This window comes from Phocoena phocoena, chromosome 2 (assembly GCF_963924675.1).
Source record: "Phocoena phocoena chromosome 2, mPhoPho1.1, whole genome shotgun sequence".
Classification (NCBI taxonomy): domain Eukaryota; kingdom Metazoa; phylum Chordata; class Mammalia; order Artiodactyla; family Phocoenidae; genus Phocoena; species Phocoena phocoena.
The window spans coordinates 138447078-138465600 of NC_089220.1; the positions used below are offsets into that span (position 1 = coordinate 138447078).

Sequence of the window (18523 nt, forward strand, 5' to 3'; positions counted from 1 at the left end):
CACAGCCGGGAGTGGGATGGTGGGAGAGCGAGCCAGCACCTCCAGATGTTAGGCCAGCCCCCGAGGCAGGGTGCCCCCAGGGCAGGCAAGGCCAGACCACGGCAGCCCATGGTGTTTCCCACCCACTCCAGTGGACAGACCCAGTCGACCTTTGAAGTCTGGGACAGAATGGTCCCCCATTCCCACCGGGCAGGGAGCTGGGCCCTAAGACTGAATGAGATAAAGAGTGAGACCCAGAGCAGGGACTCGGGGTAGAGGAAGGGGTCACAGCACCATTTATTGTTCAAAAAAAGTACACACACCTGAGGGCTGCTCCCCAAATAGGGAAAAATGAGAACAAAATATGGACTATTTGGAACTAAGAAAAGGAAAAAATGGGGAGGAAAGTCTCTCTCTTCCCTGGGATGTCACACAGAAGCCCAGGGACGCACTTCCAGCCCTAGCTCCTCCGCCATGCTGATGTGGGCCAGCTGCTTGCCAAAGAAGTACGAGGGGGCAGGAGGTTGCAAGGCCCAAAGCCCAGCTCCACAGCCGCCCTGGATGCCCTCTCCTCCCTCAGGCTGAGGCGGAGGGAGGATTGCAGCCACCACGCCCTGGCATCTCATGCCACTGCCAGCTCTGGGCGCCAGCCTCCCAGGGGCAGGGAAAAGGGGCTGGACTCAGCAATGGCAGAGAGCACCCTCATGAGCCCATGAACCTCAAGTGTCCTGGAGGAGAGGGGCAGGAGGATTCGTGGAGGGGGAGAGCCTTGGAGTGTCTACCTGAGTAAAGGGAAGATCTAGGATCTGTGGGATTTACAAAAAAAAATAGTATTTAAAAAATTTTTCAGTTGAAAAGTATAAAAACAAAATGAAAATTGCCCCAACCTGCAAGGGAAAATGAACTACTCAATAGATACAGCCCATGAGGGGATGGGGTAGGCGTGAGTACAGAGCTGGAGCCCGGCGCTAGCGTGGCCGGTAGCAATAGACGCCATACTTGCGGCTGTGTGGGTCTGGGAAACCGAAGCTTCGGACCCCAGGCTCCAGGGACCCACAGTTGCGACGTGGGTGAGCCACAGGGTAGCGGGCACTGCCATCTGCCAGCCAACCAGCGTCGCAACGGTCCAGACCGTGGAACTTCCAGGCGGCAAAGAGCTGGCCCACCTTGGCGATCTGGGCACCATCTTCCTGGCAGGCCTCCTTTGCCTCTGCCAGTGTCAGCTTCTCAGGGTGCTCCAGGTAGTACACCTGCCCTGTTGGATGTGGGGCGTGAGAGCTGCGCAGTGGAGTGGGCAGCCAGAGAAGACAACAGGGCCTGGAGCAATGCCAGCCCATCCAGACCCCACCAACCAGCCCCCAAAGACCTGACAGCTCTCTGAGCCTAGGGAGATGCCAGGCTATGGGCATCTGCAGTGGATACTGTTGGGGGATAACTTCCCTCTCTGAGAGTGCCATCCTACCTGCCATGGGGCTGGGGCTCCTCCAGTCATATCGGTACACCACCCCAGCCTTCCCTAATTGCACCCTGGGTTGGTGCCCCACCTCTGCTGGACCAATCAGTCTCTCATTCACTCAGACATTTACTGAGCACCTACTATGTGCCAGGCAATTTTCTAAGTGCTTGGGATACGGCACGGAACCAATTTGTTTTTATTCATTTATCTTCCCATGAAATGAGCTCCTTTGTGAGGACGGACTGTGTTTTATTTGTCTATGATGACCAGTGCCTAGCCTTGGCCCCAGCACATAGTGGGCACTCAGGAAATGTTGGATGAATGAGTAAACCAATGATTCGTGCGAAGCAATAGCAGCACAGCACTCAAAACTCAGCTGGAGGACTTCCCTGGTGGTCCAGTGGTTAAGACTCCACACTCCCAATGCAAGAGGCATGGGTTCAATCCCTGGTTGGGGAGCTAAGATCCCGCATGCTGCAAGGCGCGGCCAAAATAAATAAATAAAATAAAGAGCATCCCTAATGAACACCAGGAAACTTAAAAAAAAAACAAACAGAAAAAAACTCAGCTGGACATGGCTTCAACATGTGCGGGTGCTCCAGACCTCCAGGTGAAGGTGCCAGCAGGGTGGGCAGAGAGGTCTGAAAGCTCCCCAGACACTGCCCTTCCACCCGCAGGCCTGTGCTCAGCCATTCCACTCACCCCTGAGGGCAGCAGCAAAGCAGAACACATCATAGCGGTGCAGGCGGCGGTGGCGTGGGCCATAGCTGCGCACGCCAGGTGCCAGGCCCAGGCCACCGCAGGGGTGTCGGGCCTGCGTGATGGGGTACTGCACAGAGGCGTCCTGCAGCCAGCCTGCGTTGCACCAGTCCAGGCCTTCCTCCCAGGCCCGGAACAGCTGCTCAAAGGAGGCCACCACCGCGTCCTGTTCCTCGCAGGCCCACTGGGCCTCGTGGAAGTTGAACTGGTAGCGCCCTTGGGGGTGCTGGTAAGGGAAGACCACACCTGGGGAGGGAGGAAAAAGCAGCTTGAATGGGTGGGCCGGGCCCAGCTGACTGGAGACCCAAATCTACTGGGAGAGATGCTCCCCTCAACACACACACACACACACACACCCACACACACACACACACACACACACACACAAAATCCCTCAGAAAACCTCTGTAAACCTGTCATCTCTTGTCCAATATCCAAATCTGAGGCAGAGCCTATATCTGCTTTACACCTCCCTCCCAGAGCTAGACTGGCACACAGCAGTACTCAGAAAACTATTAGCCTGTTAAGGTAATGAATTAATCAGCTAACTAATATCCCCAGCTACAGAATGAGACTAAGGCCTAATTCACAGGGCTGTTGCAAGAACCCCAGTGCTATGGTCTCAATGTGTTCCCCCAAATTCAGATGTTTAAATCCTAACGCCCAATGTGATGATATTAGGAGGTGGGGTCTTTGGGAGGTGATTAGGTCAGGAGGGTGGAGTCCTCATGAATGGGGTTAGTGCCCTTTTAAAAGAGACTCCAGAGACCACCCCCCACCCCCAGCCCCTTCCACCATGTGAGGACACAGCGAGAAGTCTGCAAGACTTGACAAGGGTCAAGAGGGCCCTCACTTGACCATGCTGGCACTCTGATCTGGGACTTCCAGCCTCCAGAACTGCGAGAAATGAATTGCTGCTGTTGTTTATGGTGCCCACACTGTGGTATTTTATTACAGCAGCCTGAGCCAAGACACCAGTGAGGAGGTACTGCCATCTACAGGAGAGGGTGCACTGTTGGGCTCTGGCTCTCCCTGTCGGTAGCTGAGACCTCATCATCTACATTAACACTAACATTAATGCGGAAGCTTCCTAGGAGAATACAAGTTTCCACGTGGGACAGACGGAATTCAGGGGAAGAGGAGGGATGGTAAAAGGTCTTAATAAAGGGGAGGCTCAAGGTCAGGGAGGTCCTGGGCAGGGGGCTTCCCTTTCTGGTGCCAGAGGCTTATAGGTACCATAGGCTCCCTCAAAAGTCACCATTCATGTTTGAAACTTTACCATAATAAAACAAAATTTAAACACCCTAGATCCAGTCTCTACCAAGTCAGATGAAACCTTAAGGAGAGGCGGTGTCCCTAGTGCCTCAGACTGACGTTGTCTAGAAGCAGGGCCTGGAGTCCTTAGAATCTCCTTCCTGTGGCCAGGGGCCTGGGAACATCTGGGCCCCACACCCCCAATATCACCTGGGGCAGGAAGCCAGTCCCCTGGGCAGAGCCAGGTTGAGGGGGCAGAGAGGCCCCAGGGCCTTGACAATCAGCGCACAACCTCCATGTGTGTTTGCAGGGGCCTTATTTCATGCCTGGTTCCGTCCCAAATTCCCAGCCCTTCCAGCCGCAGGAACACGGTGAGGGCTCCCTGTTTCTATAGGCTGCTTCTGTGGTCCCCAGACAAATGGCTCTCACAGGCTCCCTCCCATTCCCCACCATCCCCAACGTCATAGGCCACCTCTGGGCCACCATCTAAGCCACGTGGAGTGGGGATGCGGCTGCTGATGGCAAAGAGCTGCACTGATTGATAGGCCCTTGACTCACATTTACCCTCATATCCTCAAAGGAGGTAAAGGAGGAACTGCCCTTGTTCTTCATTTTACATGTGAGGGGACTGCAGCTCTGGGGGGTGAAGCACTGACCCAGGGTACCACAGCTGGGATGGGATGGACATGGAGTCAGGTCACACTTCTCTACATACCCCCCAGCTGCCTCCCTAACAGGTAGGAGATATATGAGGACACAGAGCCCCATCCTAGGGACAGAGAAGGTAGGAGTCATGTAGAGATCACGACAGGGACCCATACATAAGATCTAGTGTGTAGAGTTTGGCTGGCTTGCACAGCACTGGTTTGCTTTTTTTTTTAGTTAGATTTCACATAAAAATATAAGCTTCTCTTTTCAAATCAGAAAATCTGGCTGCACTAGGCCTGCTTCTGATGTGGCATCATCGGCTGGGCTTGAATAGAGCAGCTCCTTTCAGATGGATGAGGGCTCAGGAGTGTGCCCCAGTCCCCACCACTCCCTATCACTCACCTGGGCTGCCTCATTTGCTTGTGTTGCCTGCCAACCCTCCTTGAATCTCAGCTCTGTCTCCATCAGCTGTGTGCCCCGCTCTTGTCCCCCTCTCTCTGAACAGGATGTGAGCAAGAGGGAGTAGAGAGTAGTGGATTCTGGAGCCTGACTGCCTGAGGTCAAACCTCTACTCAGCCATTTATGAGCTGTGTGACCTTTTGTAAGTGACTTGACCTCTCTGTGCCTCAGTTTCTTCAGCTGTACAATGAGGGTGAGAATAAGAGCAGCTTCCTCCTGAGGTTGTTCTGAGGATTAAATGTTTATCTGCCGAAAGCACAGAGGTTTGGACGCTTTCTCAGAGCCCTTTCCCTGTAGTTCCCAGGACCCAGCCCCCATTGGGGTCTCACCCCGCAGCTCCAGCTCCACCAGGCCACTTTCATCCTCCAGCCCATCAATGACCTCGCAGCGGTAGCGCCCATAGTCCTCCAGCCTCAGGTCCCGGATCTCCAGTGACACTTCACGCTCCCTCTCCTGCCACAGATGCACCCGGCCTCGGTAGTCTCCGAAGGCGCGGTGCCTCAGCCCAATAGCCACCAGCACGTCCTGCTCCGGGGCCCCATTCTCCGACAGTTTCCACCATTTGATGCGTACGGGCCGAGGAGAGACCACGGCCGGCTCGTAGTGGTAGCGGCAGGGCAGGGTCACGTTGGCCCCACGGTAGGAGAACAGGATCTCCTCAGGCGTCTCTACCACCAGCTTCACTCCATTGAAGATGCCTGGGGGGAGAGGCGGGTGCAGACGGGGACCCGCTGCAGCACATCTGTACCCCTGCAAAGGCCAACCCACCCTCACTCTCAGCTCCCGCCAGGCCCAGGAGTTCTAGATTGCAAGAATGGCTGCAGTGCTGCACCCCTCCCTGCATCCACACGCTCTGCAACGCAACTTTACATCTCCTTCCATCAGGAGGTGACTCTATGCCCCGCCCCCCTGCGACCTTGAATCCTTGCTGGCCCTGCCACTTGCTTTGACCAAATGAATATGGTGGAAGTGACTGTTTTGTGGTGCTTGCTCTGAGCCGACGCTCCAGGAGGCCCTGCTGAGGCTACTCTCTCTCCCGGAACCTTGCCAACCACCATCAGAACAAGACTGGGCTCATCTGCTGGGTGAGAACACGCAGAGACCAGAGACAAGCCATCCCAGCCGAGGCCATCCTAGACCAACCAGCCCCCGGCTGATCTGCCTGCCAACCGCAGGCACGATCAGTTAAGTGAGCACAGCCAAGACTGAAGAGATGGAGCCCAGCCCAAAATGCTGACCCAAATGGAATCATGAGCAAAGCACATGGCTGTTGTCTTAAGCCACTAGGTTTGTTAGTATAAGAAGCAAACTGGTTATAAAGCAGAAACTAACACACCATTGTAAAGCAATTATACTCCAATAAAGATGTTAAAAAAAAAAGAAGCAGACTGGGGGACTTCCCTGGTGGTCCAGCGGTAAAGAATCCTCCTTCCAATGCCGGGGACACCGGTTCGATCCCTGGTCGGGCAACTAAGATCCCACATGCCGCGGGGCAACTAAGCCTGCACACCACAGCTACAGAGCCCACGTGCTCTGGAGCCCGCGCGCCACAACTAGAGAGAAAAAACCTGCACACCACAACTAGAGAGAAGCCCATGCACTGCAAGGAAGATCCCACGTGCCACAACTAAGACCTGACGCAGCTAAAAATAAAAAAAGATAAAATAGAAAATATTTTTTTTAAAAAAAAAGAAGCAAACTGGTGTAGCAGGCAACAAGAGCACCCCCAGATGGGTGGATGGCTGGGACTTTAACCCCCCTGAGTCTCCTTCCCGAACACACTGGCCACAGGAGACCACAGCCTGCCCTTCACTCTCTGTCCACTGTCCACCACGACTCTTCCCAAACACCCGGAAACACAAGTGAGATGAGGCCAGGACTTCTAGAGATTATAGTCAGGGCTCAGGGGGACAAACAAACACAGAGCCTCCCATGCACCACAAGAACCAGGTTTATGGGCTAAGGCTGGCCCATCTCTAACTTGAGCCCCTCTATAGGGGCCTCATGGTCTCAGGACCTTGGGTCTGGACTTGAGACCTTGGAGGTACACAGGGTGGGGGCAGGGGGTAGCCTCGGGGGTAAGCAGGAGACAGACAGGGAGGCTCCCTGCAAAGGAGCTCATGCTGAAAAACAGCTACACCTAACAAGGCCTCGCCTATGTCAGGGTTTCTGGGAGGACTGTACCAGGTAACATATGTAAGGCACCTAGAAGCATGCCTGACACATAGTAGTTGTGTAAAACCACTGATAAAAAGTCACCTGCCCAAAGCCACGAAGCCAGGAAGTGGCAAAATTGAGATTCAGACTCACATCTCCCTAACCCCAAACCCCCTTTCCAATGGGGAGACCTGGGGAGGTCATGTTTAAGCAGAATCTTGGAAAATTCGGCAGGACTTTGGGGAAAGTATAAAAAGCAAAAATGACTGTCCTACAGTGCACTTGGCTCCACATCTGAGGGGCCAGCAAACACGGAGTAACAGAACCACACCTCTTCTGCTCATCTTAGAAACGAGGCTGGACCACTGCACAGCTGGGAGAGGGGCTGCTGGCTTCATACCCTCGCCCCTGTCCCAGCCTGGAACCTGCACAACACAGCAGGGGCCAGGACAGGTCTTCGTCACCTGGCCAAGCCAGAAGTCGACCCAGGAGGCCACCCACCTTCGCCGTGGCCCTTGCCCGGGTTCCAGCCGTGGGGACTATTGGAGTAGTAGAAGCCGTTGTAGAAGGGCAGGCCCGAGACGCAGCACAGCGAGAGCAGCAGGCCCAGCGGCGGCAGGCCCATGGCGTCCCGCACGTGGCAGCGCCCAGGCGTCGGGGAAGGCTGGGGGCTGGGGCAAACTGGGAAGAGGAGAAAAACAAGCCAGTGAGAGAAGCCCTGAGGCGGGGGGCCGGGGACCCCTGGGTTCCAGCACCCACCCATTCACTCGATCGACAGGAAATTGTAGAGCATCTTCTGTGTGCCAGGCACCCTTCTCGAGGCCAAGGAGACAGTGGTGATGAGCTAGACAAGGTCCCTGCTCTCAGGGGACTGCACCCTGCAGGCAAGATGGGCAACAAGCAAGCCAACAAGTCCTAAACAGGAGTTAGGAGGCAGCAAAAAGACCATGGAGAAAATTAAGCAGGATGATATGACAGTATCACCATTTTTCAAACACCGGGATTGAATTGGAAAAGTTGTGAGCAGCATTTTTTAATGACAACCAAGAGACTAGATTAGACTAGAAACAACAGGTTGCATTCATGGTTAGTGAAGATGAGTCCTGCACTGCAGAGCTTTTGTTTCAGTCCAGAAATATCTGTGGGGATGAGGTCGGTGGCGGGGGGGTGGGGGGTCACAGTGTGAAATTATTTCTTATCCTGGGTCAAGGTAAAAAAAAAAAAATTTAATACCATGCTAGAGTACTTCTGGGGGGCTATTCCAGGTTCAGTGGACATGCAAATAAAATAGGCAGCTGGCCCATGGGCTGTAGTTTGTTGATTCTATTTTTTTGTATTGCATCAAAATATTATATCTTTTTAAATTTTATTTTATTTTTGGCTGCGTTGGGCCTTTGTTGCTTCGCACAGGCTTTCTCTAGTTGTGGCAAGCGGGGATTAGTCTTCATTGCGATGTGCAGGTTTCTCATTGCGGTGGCTTCTCTAGTTACGGAGCACAGGCTCTAGGCGTGCGGGCTTCAGTAGCTGTGACTCGTGGGCTCTAGAGCGCAGGCTCAGTAGTTGTGGCTCACGGACTGAGTTGCTCCGCGTTACGTGGGATCTTCCCGGACCAGGGCTCGAACTCGTGTCCCCTGCATTGGCAGGCGGATTCTTAACCACTGCACCACCAGGGAAGTCCCAAAATATTATTTCTTGATTATTGAGTTTTTTTGCACACACACTCCCCTCCCTTAAATTTGCACATGAAGCTAGTGCCTCACTCACCTCCCCCCATCCCTGCCCTGCTCATTGCCATTTACTGAGTACTCTCAACAATTAAAAGGCCGGGTCACACCTTGGAGGAGCCCCGTCCAGGGAAGGGGCAGAGTCATAGGCAGGAGATATCGTGTGGTGAGTACAAAGATAAGGTACAGAAAACTAGACTTGAAGACACAGGAGGTAGCCAGGTGGAAAAGGACAGCAGGGTTTACCCAGGAGGGGCCACAGCAAGTGCAAAGGTTCAGAGGCCAGAGAGCACGTGGAGGGCTGGGGTGTGCTGCCAGGTGTCCATTTGTGCCCCCTCCCCACTCCCTGGTCCATCTCTGCTCTTTTCTGCCCTGCACTGATCACTCCTCCCAGGCCCCCAGGCCCTCTGGCTTCCAGCTAGATTCAGCCAACAGGAGGCACACACAGGAGATGGGCAGAAGGGGAGAGAGGTTGTGTCTCTGCAGTACCCGTGTCCCGTCAGGATCACAACTCCGCCGAGCGGCTCCTCTCCCCAACACTGCTCTCATGGCTTTGTAACACTCTTTCCTCCCCTTTCCCCTCGAGGCCAGGGGGGTGTCGACTGCCATTGCTTGTCTCTGCGCCCCAACTCCCTAGTTTGTTGACTTTACTCTCCTCTCTAAATGTCATCGCATCGTTAGAATCTCTTATTGGAAACATCTAGGGTGAATTCTGCTTCCTGCCAAGGCCCTGGCTGATATAGGGGAAAGGAGGGGAGAGGGCACAGCAGGACCAGAGTCTAGATGCCCTTGTGTGTCAGACCCAGCAGCCTGTCCTTTGTCCCCAAAGCCCTAGGGTGCCAGTAATGGCTTTAAGCAGGGGAGCCACAGGATCAGACCTACATCTTAGAAACATCCCTCTGGGGGCTGAGTGGAAAGTAGGGCAGCAAGACCAGAGTTGACAGCAGGCATTTGGAAGTATGACTGTGATTATCATGTAGCAACGTGGAAAAGTGCTCAGGGTATCATTTAGAATAGACAAGGCAGAACATAGACTTGCCACTCTGCTATGATTGTAAGTGTGTGGCCCTAAGAATGCCTGTGAATGGGAACCAGAAGGAGAGGGAGCAGCAAAAGGAGAGAAAGGGAGAGGAAGGGAGGGAGGAAAAAGAAAAGAAATGCATTGGCCTGTAAGGGTGGTGGGATTGTGGGGGAAACATTCCTGTTTCCAGAACAGTTAGGAGCTCTTGCTGGAGAGGAAGGAATGGATGTGAAGGAAGTTGAGGGGTAGAATCCACTGTTCCCTTAGGCCTCTTTGCAGAGAGCCCAAGGCCCAGACTTGCCCTCTGTGCCTTGCACAACAGGAGGACACCATGAGCCTTGCTTCTTGTCCAAGAGGAATCCCCAGGTGACACCCACAAAGCCTCTTGGTGACTTGGATCTGGGCAGCCTAAGCACAAACAACCCAATACAGAAGTTTGGACCCCTGATAATGCACTTTTCTGTTATATGTATGCTGTGCAGTTAGTATGCTCACAGTTAATATGCTTGTGAGCAAAAATAAGACATGCCACATGCAGGTCTTACACTGAAAACGATCTGGGATGCCTTTCCTTGGTATTCTTTCCCCCAACCTGTTGGCAGCCAGAGTAGCCGCCTTAGACTCAGAGATGGAAACCACAGGCTTAATGACAGAGCCACCCCACCAGCCCTGGATCTCCCCCACCTACACTGTGTCATGAGAGAAAAAGAAAGTCCTACTGTATTTAAGCCACCACATTTGAGTCTCTTCATGACGTAGCTTAGCCACACTTGGCCTAAAAAATAACTCCGCAGGGTTGCTATGATCAGCATAAAAATATTAACAGCTGACTTTAATGAGCACTTACTATCTCACTTAATTCTCACCACAACCTCTAGAGAGGGACCTATTGGTATCCCCATTTTACAGATGGGAAAATCAAGGCACAGAAAGATTAAATAATCTGCCCAAGGTCATCCAGCTAGGAAGCAGCAAAGCCAGGATTTGAACGCACTCCAGCTCCAAAGCCTGGAACCACAATATCAAACTAGGGAAAGTGACATGTATAAAGCACATAGTCCACTGCCTGGCACACAGCAGGTCCTCGTAGGAGTTAGTTTCCTTTCCCTTCCTTGGTTTCCATGTTTAGAATGCAGAGAAAAGTGGAATGAGGTTGGAGAGGCTGGATGTCCCAGGGTCCGCCCTGTCCCTGGGCACCCAGAGCCTCCTGGAGCAGAGGGGCTCCCCAGCCTCCGCCTGCAACGTTTCCAGCCTCTTTCCAGCACCTCATCTAGTACAGATGCTCCCCAGTGAGAAACGGCTTCCCCAGGATGAGCAAATGCAGGCATTTCTGCCACAAAGTGATCTTCGTCTGCCTGGGAAAAAAACGTGTATTTCTGTAAAATCATGTATTAAAAAATAACAAGGTTAGGGGAAAAATAAGTTTGGGGCAAACTACTCAAAACATATGCAACTTTATAACCAGAGCACTAACAAAAACAAGAGCAATTCTAAAAACAAACAAACAAACAAAAAAAACACCAGCATCGTTAACACTCCACTGACACTGGCACCCACGTCCCATCAATCAGTCCTTTGCAGACTTCACCCACCACTGGGGCAAGTTCTTCTTCCTTCAACATGTAGGTCCTTGGGGGCATTGGATTCCAATTTTGGTAAATTCCAATGGATTTACCAAAATTAAAAATCTGACACAGGGTGAAGTCACCTTCTTCAATGTTCTGTTTTGTTTTAACACAGAGGAAATGTCTTTGCAACTTCTTCAGCTGGTTCCAACTTTTATCAGAAAACTTTACGCTAAGTTCTGTTAAGTAGCTAAACCAGCTGTACAGGCATTCCTCCCTCACCAAATCTATTGCATCCTTGAGTTGGGATGGCAAGAGTTTGGATATTGAGAATTTGGGGGATCCAGATAGGGAGGGATGCTGTGTTATTCAAATCTATTTGGTTTCTGTGTTGGACAGTGAATAGCAAGCATTTGGATAGCGAGGGACATCTGTATGAAAGAAAAGCACTTTCTGCAGGACTGGCGGCATTTATCTTAAGGAATTCATACATTGCTAAGGTTTTCTCTTTAATTGTGAGAACTCTTGTTTCAGTCACTCCAATACATTAGCAAGCTGGAAAAAAAATCACCACCAGACAAATGTGATTCCATGTTTTACCGACATTGTTTCCCCAGGGTTCTTACCAACCATGGATGAGGTAATTTACAGTTCAGAAACATGAGCTGAGGCAAAACAGACCGTTGCACCTTCTGGTGTCTCCAGAACCAGAGTTAGAGAACTGCAGAGTGTAAGTCTCCGAGGCACCCTTTCCCAGCCTCAGAGACCCCGGCACACACTCACAACCTTGAGCCTGGGCACCACACTTTCTCCCTGGCTTTTAAAGGGCTTCCACATCCAACAGCTCCCTTGATCCTCCCAAGAGTTCCCCACCCCCACCCTGATCAGCAAGGAGAATTTCATTCTCCCCAATTAATCTACAAGTGAATTAAGTAAACAGAGACACCGAGGCATGAAGCAACTGTCTAAAGGTGACACAGCCTGGAGGTGGTAGAGGCAGGACTCTGTTGAACTCTTTTTAGCCAATCTCCATAACAATCTGTCATACTGAAGGGCTGCCTTCTACTTGTCAACACACTTTCATGAACATCATTGCTTATAGGCCTCACAATGTCAGAATTATCCCCATTGTACAGACCAGGAAACTGAGGTTCAGAAATGCTAGGTTGCTTGGCTAAGGTTACCCAGGTAATAGATGAAGGAGCTGGGACTTGACCGCATTCACTCAACAGATATTTATCATGCATTTACCATGTGCCAGGCATGGTTCTAGGCACTGGGATTACAAACCAGGGGTCCTTGTGGGGTTTACACTCTAGTCAGGGAAACGGACAATAAACATCATGTGGGATAATGTGATGTGAATGGACATGTGGCTCGTGACAGAAGAGGATGAAGCAGGGGGTGGGGGTGTCCTGTCAACAGGATGGGTCAGGAAGGCCTCCCTAAGAAGCGGATGGGCAGTGAAGGCATGAGCTTTGAAAATCCTAGGGAAAAGTTTTGCAGGAAGAGGGAACAGCAAGGGCAAAAGCCTATGGCAGGAGCAGCTTGAAGGCCAGTAAGATTGGAGCCCAGAGATAGAGAAAGGGAGGGTGGCAGGAAATGAGGTCCAAGTAGCAGTCACAGGCCCCAGGCTGTAGCCCTGAAGGGAAGTTACAGAAGAGTTTTCCACAGAGGAGTGTCATGAATCTGATTTACATTCTAAAAGGATCATTCTGGCTATCTTCCTACCTCAGTCAAGTGCATGTCCTCATCCTGGCTCGCTCTTTCCAGCTACAAACAGCCCTAGTTCTCTCCATTACTCCTCTGGTCTGAGCACCCACCTTGGTTCACTCCCTGGCTTATTAACACAGCTGCAAATGGAAAGGTGTGATCTGGTTAACATCCCTCTGGGATGTCAACCCAGCAGTTAAGCAACCTTAGAATAGGTGGGGGGATGCCAGGAAAAACAAAATGAGTCTGAAGAAAAGATCAGCCTGTGTCCAGGAGCTACGACCCTCCTTAGGAGTACTGACCCTGGGCAAGTCATTTGACTCATCTGCACAGAAGTTTCCTTGTCTCCAGAGAATACTAACAGAATACTAACAGGCTCAGGGCCTGAGGACAAGGACCACCCTGAATGTCAAGGCTAAAACACAGAACAGAGTCCTGGGTGTGAATCAGGGGTGGCAACTGCTGCCTAGTTGCTGCCCTGCCCCGGGCCAGTCCCCAACCACAACCACCAAGGGGAGCGATGGATGGCCTCTGCTCCCTGAGGCTGGCTACCCCGCCATCAGCCCCTCAGGACCACCACAGAGATGTCACCAGCTGGAAGGCCCATGTTCAAGTCCAGCCCAGTCACCTTGGCAGTGAGTGGCTCCAGCTGATTTGAGGTACCCAGACTTGGGCACACAGGTCTGGGTCCAGCATTAGGGCTGGACACACCTGCATCCTGCTGTGTGACCTTGGGCAAGTTACTCAACCTCTCTGGGCCTCCACTTCCTCCCCTGTAAAAAATAATAGTAGCACCTCCCTATGGGTCTGTGGTGAGAATTATAAAGATGAATTTTGTTCAGCCCCTGACACACAGCAGGCGCTCAACAAATAGTAGCTAATACATATTGGCAGAAGACACAGTGACAGGCTTCAGGCTCTAGAATCAGATTGGCCACCTGGAATCAGTTCTGGTTCCACCCACTTACTAACAGTCTGTCGCTGGGCAAGTCACGGAGCCTCAGTTTCCTCATCTGTAAAGTGGTAGTCAACAATAATACCAACCAGAAAACCTTTTTGTGAAGATTAAGGAAGAGAATGGCTACTGAGCTCTTTGAAAACTGCCTGGAGGGGGCAAGCACCCAAAAAATATTAGCTACGATTACTACTGTTAACAGTTTACAAAGTGAGTCTCACAAGATTTCAGTAGATTGTTCTGTCTCATCGTCTAGAAGAGAAGCAGCCACTGTTGGGAAACTGAGGCCAAGGGAGGTGAAGACCCAAGGCTTTATCTTCGGAAAACAGGTTAGAGAAAATTCAGGTCTCCTGACGGCCCATCTCCTTGCTTTTCCTAGCACCACTTGCCTTGGGACCCCTCCACACACCCGAATAAGCTGAACCCTGACTTGGAAGGAAGATGGAGCTCCACCGGACCACCCCGACTACACAGCTGTGGAGTACAGGTCTCCCAGACACCAGCAGAGGGCAGCATTGCCCTCCAGGTCTGCAGCAGCCCCGGCTCCCTGAGAGGAATTTGACTTCGGTGCCCCCTGTTTGGGCAAGGCTTACAAGGGCCTTTGAAACCTGCGGTTCCCGGAAAGTGGAAGCTGGAGGTGTTTCCTACCAGCATTCCCAGCGCACTGGCCCATGCAAGGCCGCGGGAAAGGGGTCAGGGCCCCTCTCAATCACCTCCCCTCGTTGCAGAGAGCAAAGGCACTCCGGAGGTCGGCGCTGGACGCCAAGGTCCAGACCGGGTCACAGGCTGCTGGGGGCCACCCAGCGAGCTGGTGACAGAGCTGGGTCCAAGTGCCCGGAGCTGTTTCTTTCCTGTCTGCTCAAAAGCCCTAAATTCCTCCCTGAGCGATCCCGTCTCCCACCCAGGGCTCTACCCTCAGCCCTCCCTGCCCCTCTGCTGTCCCTAAGACAGAAACCCCAGTGAACCCAGGCCTGAAACCGACGGGCATCCATTGCGTTTGCCCTGGGATGGCCAGAGCAGGCCGTAAGAGGCCGAGAGGCGCAGGTCCGCCTGCCCGCTGCCTCACGAGTTGTCCCCAGCCCCTGCCAGCTTTCCCGCGGCCCCCGGAAGCATCGGACAGATGCCCGGGGCAGAGCCTGGCGGGCGTTGCGCTGTGCTGGAGGCTGCAGGACCGCGGCAGGACGAGACGGTAAAGGACCCGGTGGCTCCCAGTGGGAAAGAGGGGACCCGGGTTGTGGTCTCGGAGGCCACTGGTTTCCCTCGGCATTTGCCTCCTCGCGAACAAGGGTCTATGCACAAGGGTCCCAGGCAAGTCAGTCCGCGCCCCGCGCTGCTCTCAACCCACTGGCGCCGGGGGAGCCCCCCCACCTGCGCTGGCGATCACAACCCAGCTCCGCTCTGGCCCCACGGTGCCCAGCTCACTCCTCCGGCCGGTTCCCCAACCCTGCCCCGGGAGGCGTGGGGCCTGCAGGAGACCCAAAGCGGGAAAGGAGGAACCGGCCCACAGGGGACCCCAGGAGCCCGGCCACCTCTGAGCCACGTACCGTCCCCAGGCGGCTCCTCGACGGCTCGAGCGCTCCAGGCTGCGGGCTGACAGGGTCCGAGGAAGCAGGAGGATTTGGGGATCTTGAATGACCAGAAAGGAAGCGGCAGCGGACAAATCCCCGCGCTCCCGGCGGGCCAGCCCCTTAAAGGAACACACGCCCCTTTCCCTCCCTCGGGCTGGGCCCAAAGGGAGGAGGTGCTACAGACTTGGGCTGTCTCCAGACTCGGCTGGAAACCACCCAACCCGCAGAGCTGCTGGCCGCGATGTGAAGGGAGTATCCAGGAGTTGAGGCTGTCACATCTGGGGGAAGGAAGTTGGGGAGGATGGAAGCGGAGCGTTTGTAGAGGGAGGGTCTCATTAGCACGCCCCGGTTTACTAAAAGCATTGGGACTAAGCAGGTGGAGCCCCTCTCCACACTGCAGGTGGACTATGGCTGCCCCCCACCTTCAGGAGGGGGAGGGGTGAGCGTTCTGTATACCCGCCTTTCCCCCTATAGAAGGCAAGGGGGCGCTGACATCCCTCCTGCCTCTGAGTTTGACCGTCAGGAAATCACCAGTCCGCCTCTTAACTCAGTGTCAGGCACGGGGATGCTGCCCCTAGGAGGTGGGGCTTGAATGAGCCCTGGGAGGAGAGGGAGCACAGGATGGGGGATGGTGATCCCAGCAGCCCACAGGGGCGCTCAGAAGCCTTTCTGACTGGTCCTCCAACAGGGGTGACCCTACCTTAGAATCCCGACATCTGTCAGCACAGCCATCAAGCAGCCACCTCCCAGGATGCCTCTGTTTGGACAGGGTGTTTTCTTTCCCCTCCAGACAAACAGGAGGCCTGGCCTGGACAGCCCCTTCGTCTCCTCAGCAGCAAAGCCTAAGGAGGTCCTTCAGCCTTGGCCAAGTGGTCACTGAACCCAGAGCCTCTTCCTAAATACACCTTGACAGCGTGTGTGTGTGTGTGTGTGTGTGTGTGTGTGTGTGTGTCTGCACGTGCATTACACACCCACAGCCAGGAGTAAATCAGAGCACAAAGAGCTGTGGTGGACGAGGCTAAACGGCACAAAGTGAATGCCAGCTTGATGAGCAAAAGGCAGCCAATGAAAGTTCCTCCATAAGGAAGAGAGCAGTCTGTGCACTGGACGCAGGACGGATTGGAGGGGGAAATAAATAGGACACGAGTTCCAATTAGGAAAGTTGCAAGCTTTTCTAACAACAATGACCAAAGTTTTTGAGGCCTCTGATGGGCCAGGCTTTACATCGGTGCTTATGTACATTCTCTCCATCAGTCTCAAGGCCATGGAGTCGGTTCTATTATTTCCACCTTACAGATAGGGAACTGAGACCCAGAGAGATTTAAGTAAATTGCCCAAGGTCACTCAGAGCCAAGATTTGAACCCAGGTTCTTCAACTTGAGGCCTAGCACTCCCAATCACTCCACTATATTTAAACCAGGAACGGAAAGCAATCTAGACTCCTGGGAGAGGCGGGTCAAAAGACGCCAGTGCTGACAGCCACACGTGTAGGGAGAGGGATGGACAGCAGAGAAGGTCAGTTTTGTAACAGCTAAGCAAGTTTAATGTCTCAGCCAGTAGCAGGGCTGGCCAGCAGGTGGAATCTCAGAGCTGGCTCTCGGGACTGCAGTCAGGAATAAAAAAGTAAATTTGTGGAGGTGATAGTGAACACTGTGGAAGTGGAGGGGGCTGCTCAGGGAGAGAAGCCAAAGACAGAAGGGGTCAAGAGGGAGGGGGCCCAGGTCCAGGGGCCCAGGAAGGGGACTTTCAGAAGGCTGTGGCCAACACATCCAAGGCTGCAAAGATTAGCAGGAAGAAGGGACTAAGAGGTGGCTTAGGCAATTCCATAGTCACCTTGGATCTCCTGGTCCAGGTGGGGGGCTTGTGACACCAGCCCACCCAGCCAACCAGCCAATGAGACTGGCCCACAGAAAATATTCAACGCCACAAAGAGGGACAAATTGACAGATGGGAGTGATGCTTGGTTTCCCCTTCTGCAAGTGGGACTCCTGCTTCTAACCAGGCTCAACTGCAGTTACTTATTGAGGAGGCATCCAAGAGACGCAGGAGGGAAAAGGCTGTTTCTCCCACTGTCTGCTAAGTTCCCAGGAGAGGCCTGAACAGGTTGGGTGGTAGGAAATGCTCCCAGGAGGGAGTTCTAGAGCCAGCAACCACCCAGAAAGACTGACTTCAAACCCAACCCATGCAGCTCCACAGAGGAGAGCTCTGAGACAGGAAGGAGTGAGCCAATAGACCCCCAGGGGTGGGGAGCCCCACAAACCCAGTTCATTCAGAGACCGCAGCCTGGGCCTTTTATTCCATCCCTGCCCAGCCAAGAAGCCCTGGCAACAGGAGCTCTTGCAGGGGAAGCCACTTCCAGACTAATATCTCTGATGAACTTCCAACAAAGCCACACCCTCCCTTTGGCAGCCACATGGCCAGATCTGCTGCCTAGAGGTGCCTATGTGTACAAAGGCATGGCTCCCAAAGTCTGTTCTGGAAAATCCATCTTGTGTCCCAAGGCGCTGAATACTAGGGTGGTTTCATATGCCCTTTCCCAGCTAGTCAGTCCCTCTTTTATCTGCAAGCCCCACTTCCAGATCACTGGCCTGCACTGCCTCCCACTGGCCACCTCCTGATGGCCCCTGCATGGTGTGAGGGGGTGGGGGGAGAGGGGTACCCCTGGAGCTCTCCTCCCAGCCCTGGAGTGGAGTTGCCAGTGGCCTCTCAGGAACCAGTGTGCTGGGCCAGGAACGCCCCACCCACTTGGCAGAGCCCTGGCCCCTCCCATCCCACACTGTACCCCGTCCTGGGGCCCCTGCAGCTCTGAAAGCAGCCCAGGTTCACTGAGTTTCTAATAGTTTCTCCAGCCCACCGCTCCAGTTGCAGAGAAAATGGCAATTGCCGCAGGGGAAAACCAGCAGCCTCTGCCTGTCTTCCTGGCGTGGGAAGGGAGCAAAGGCATTTGAGAAGACAGCCTCTGCATAGGCCCCGCCCCGGGCACTCACCTGGCAGCAGCGATGGCCCTGGAGCTGCATGGGTCTGGAGGAGGAGAATTGAGGGGAAGAGTCCCGGCCCTTCCAGTGGGACCCCCCCCCCCAGTAGTCTCCTCCCTCTCTATAGTCGGGCAGGTGACACAAGAATGCTGGGACTCTGGGGAGGACTCAGGGTGGGGACACCAGCCCAAGTCAAAGCCCATTTTGACGGAGCAACGATGAACCACAGCCAGAGTTCAAGGGGTGATATAAATATATTTTGGAAGCTGCCTGTGTACTCGGGGGTGAAG

General features: G+C 53.5%; 1 protein-coding gene across 1 annotated transcript; it reads right to left on the reverse strand.

Annotated features, from left to right (window-relative positions):
• Positions 1-246: 246 nt before the first annotated feature.
• Positions 247-15264, reverse strand: HAPLN3 (hyaluronan and proteoglycan link protein 3). Its single transcript, XM_065872105.1, has 5 exons — positions 15235-15264; positions 7214-7393; positions 4885-5253; positions 2138-2440; positions 247-1234 (listed from the first exon to the last, which is right to left on the reverse strand). Exons 2-5 carry the CDS (start codon positions 7335-7337, stop codon positions 948-950), a joined length of 1083 nt encoding a protein of 360 aa, XP_065728177.1. The 5' UTR covers positions 7338-7393; positions 15235-15264; the 3' UTR covers positions 247-947.
• Between the last annotated feature and the right edge of the window lie 3259 nt (positions 15265-18523).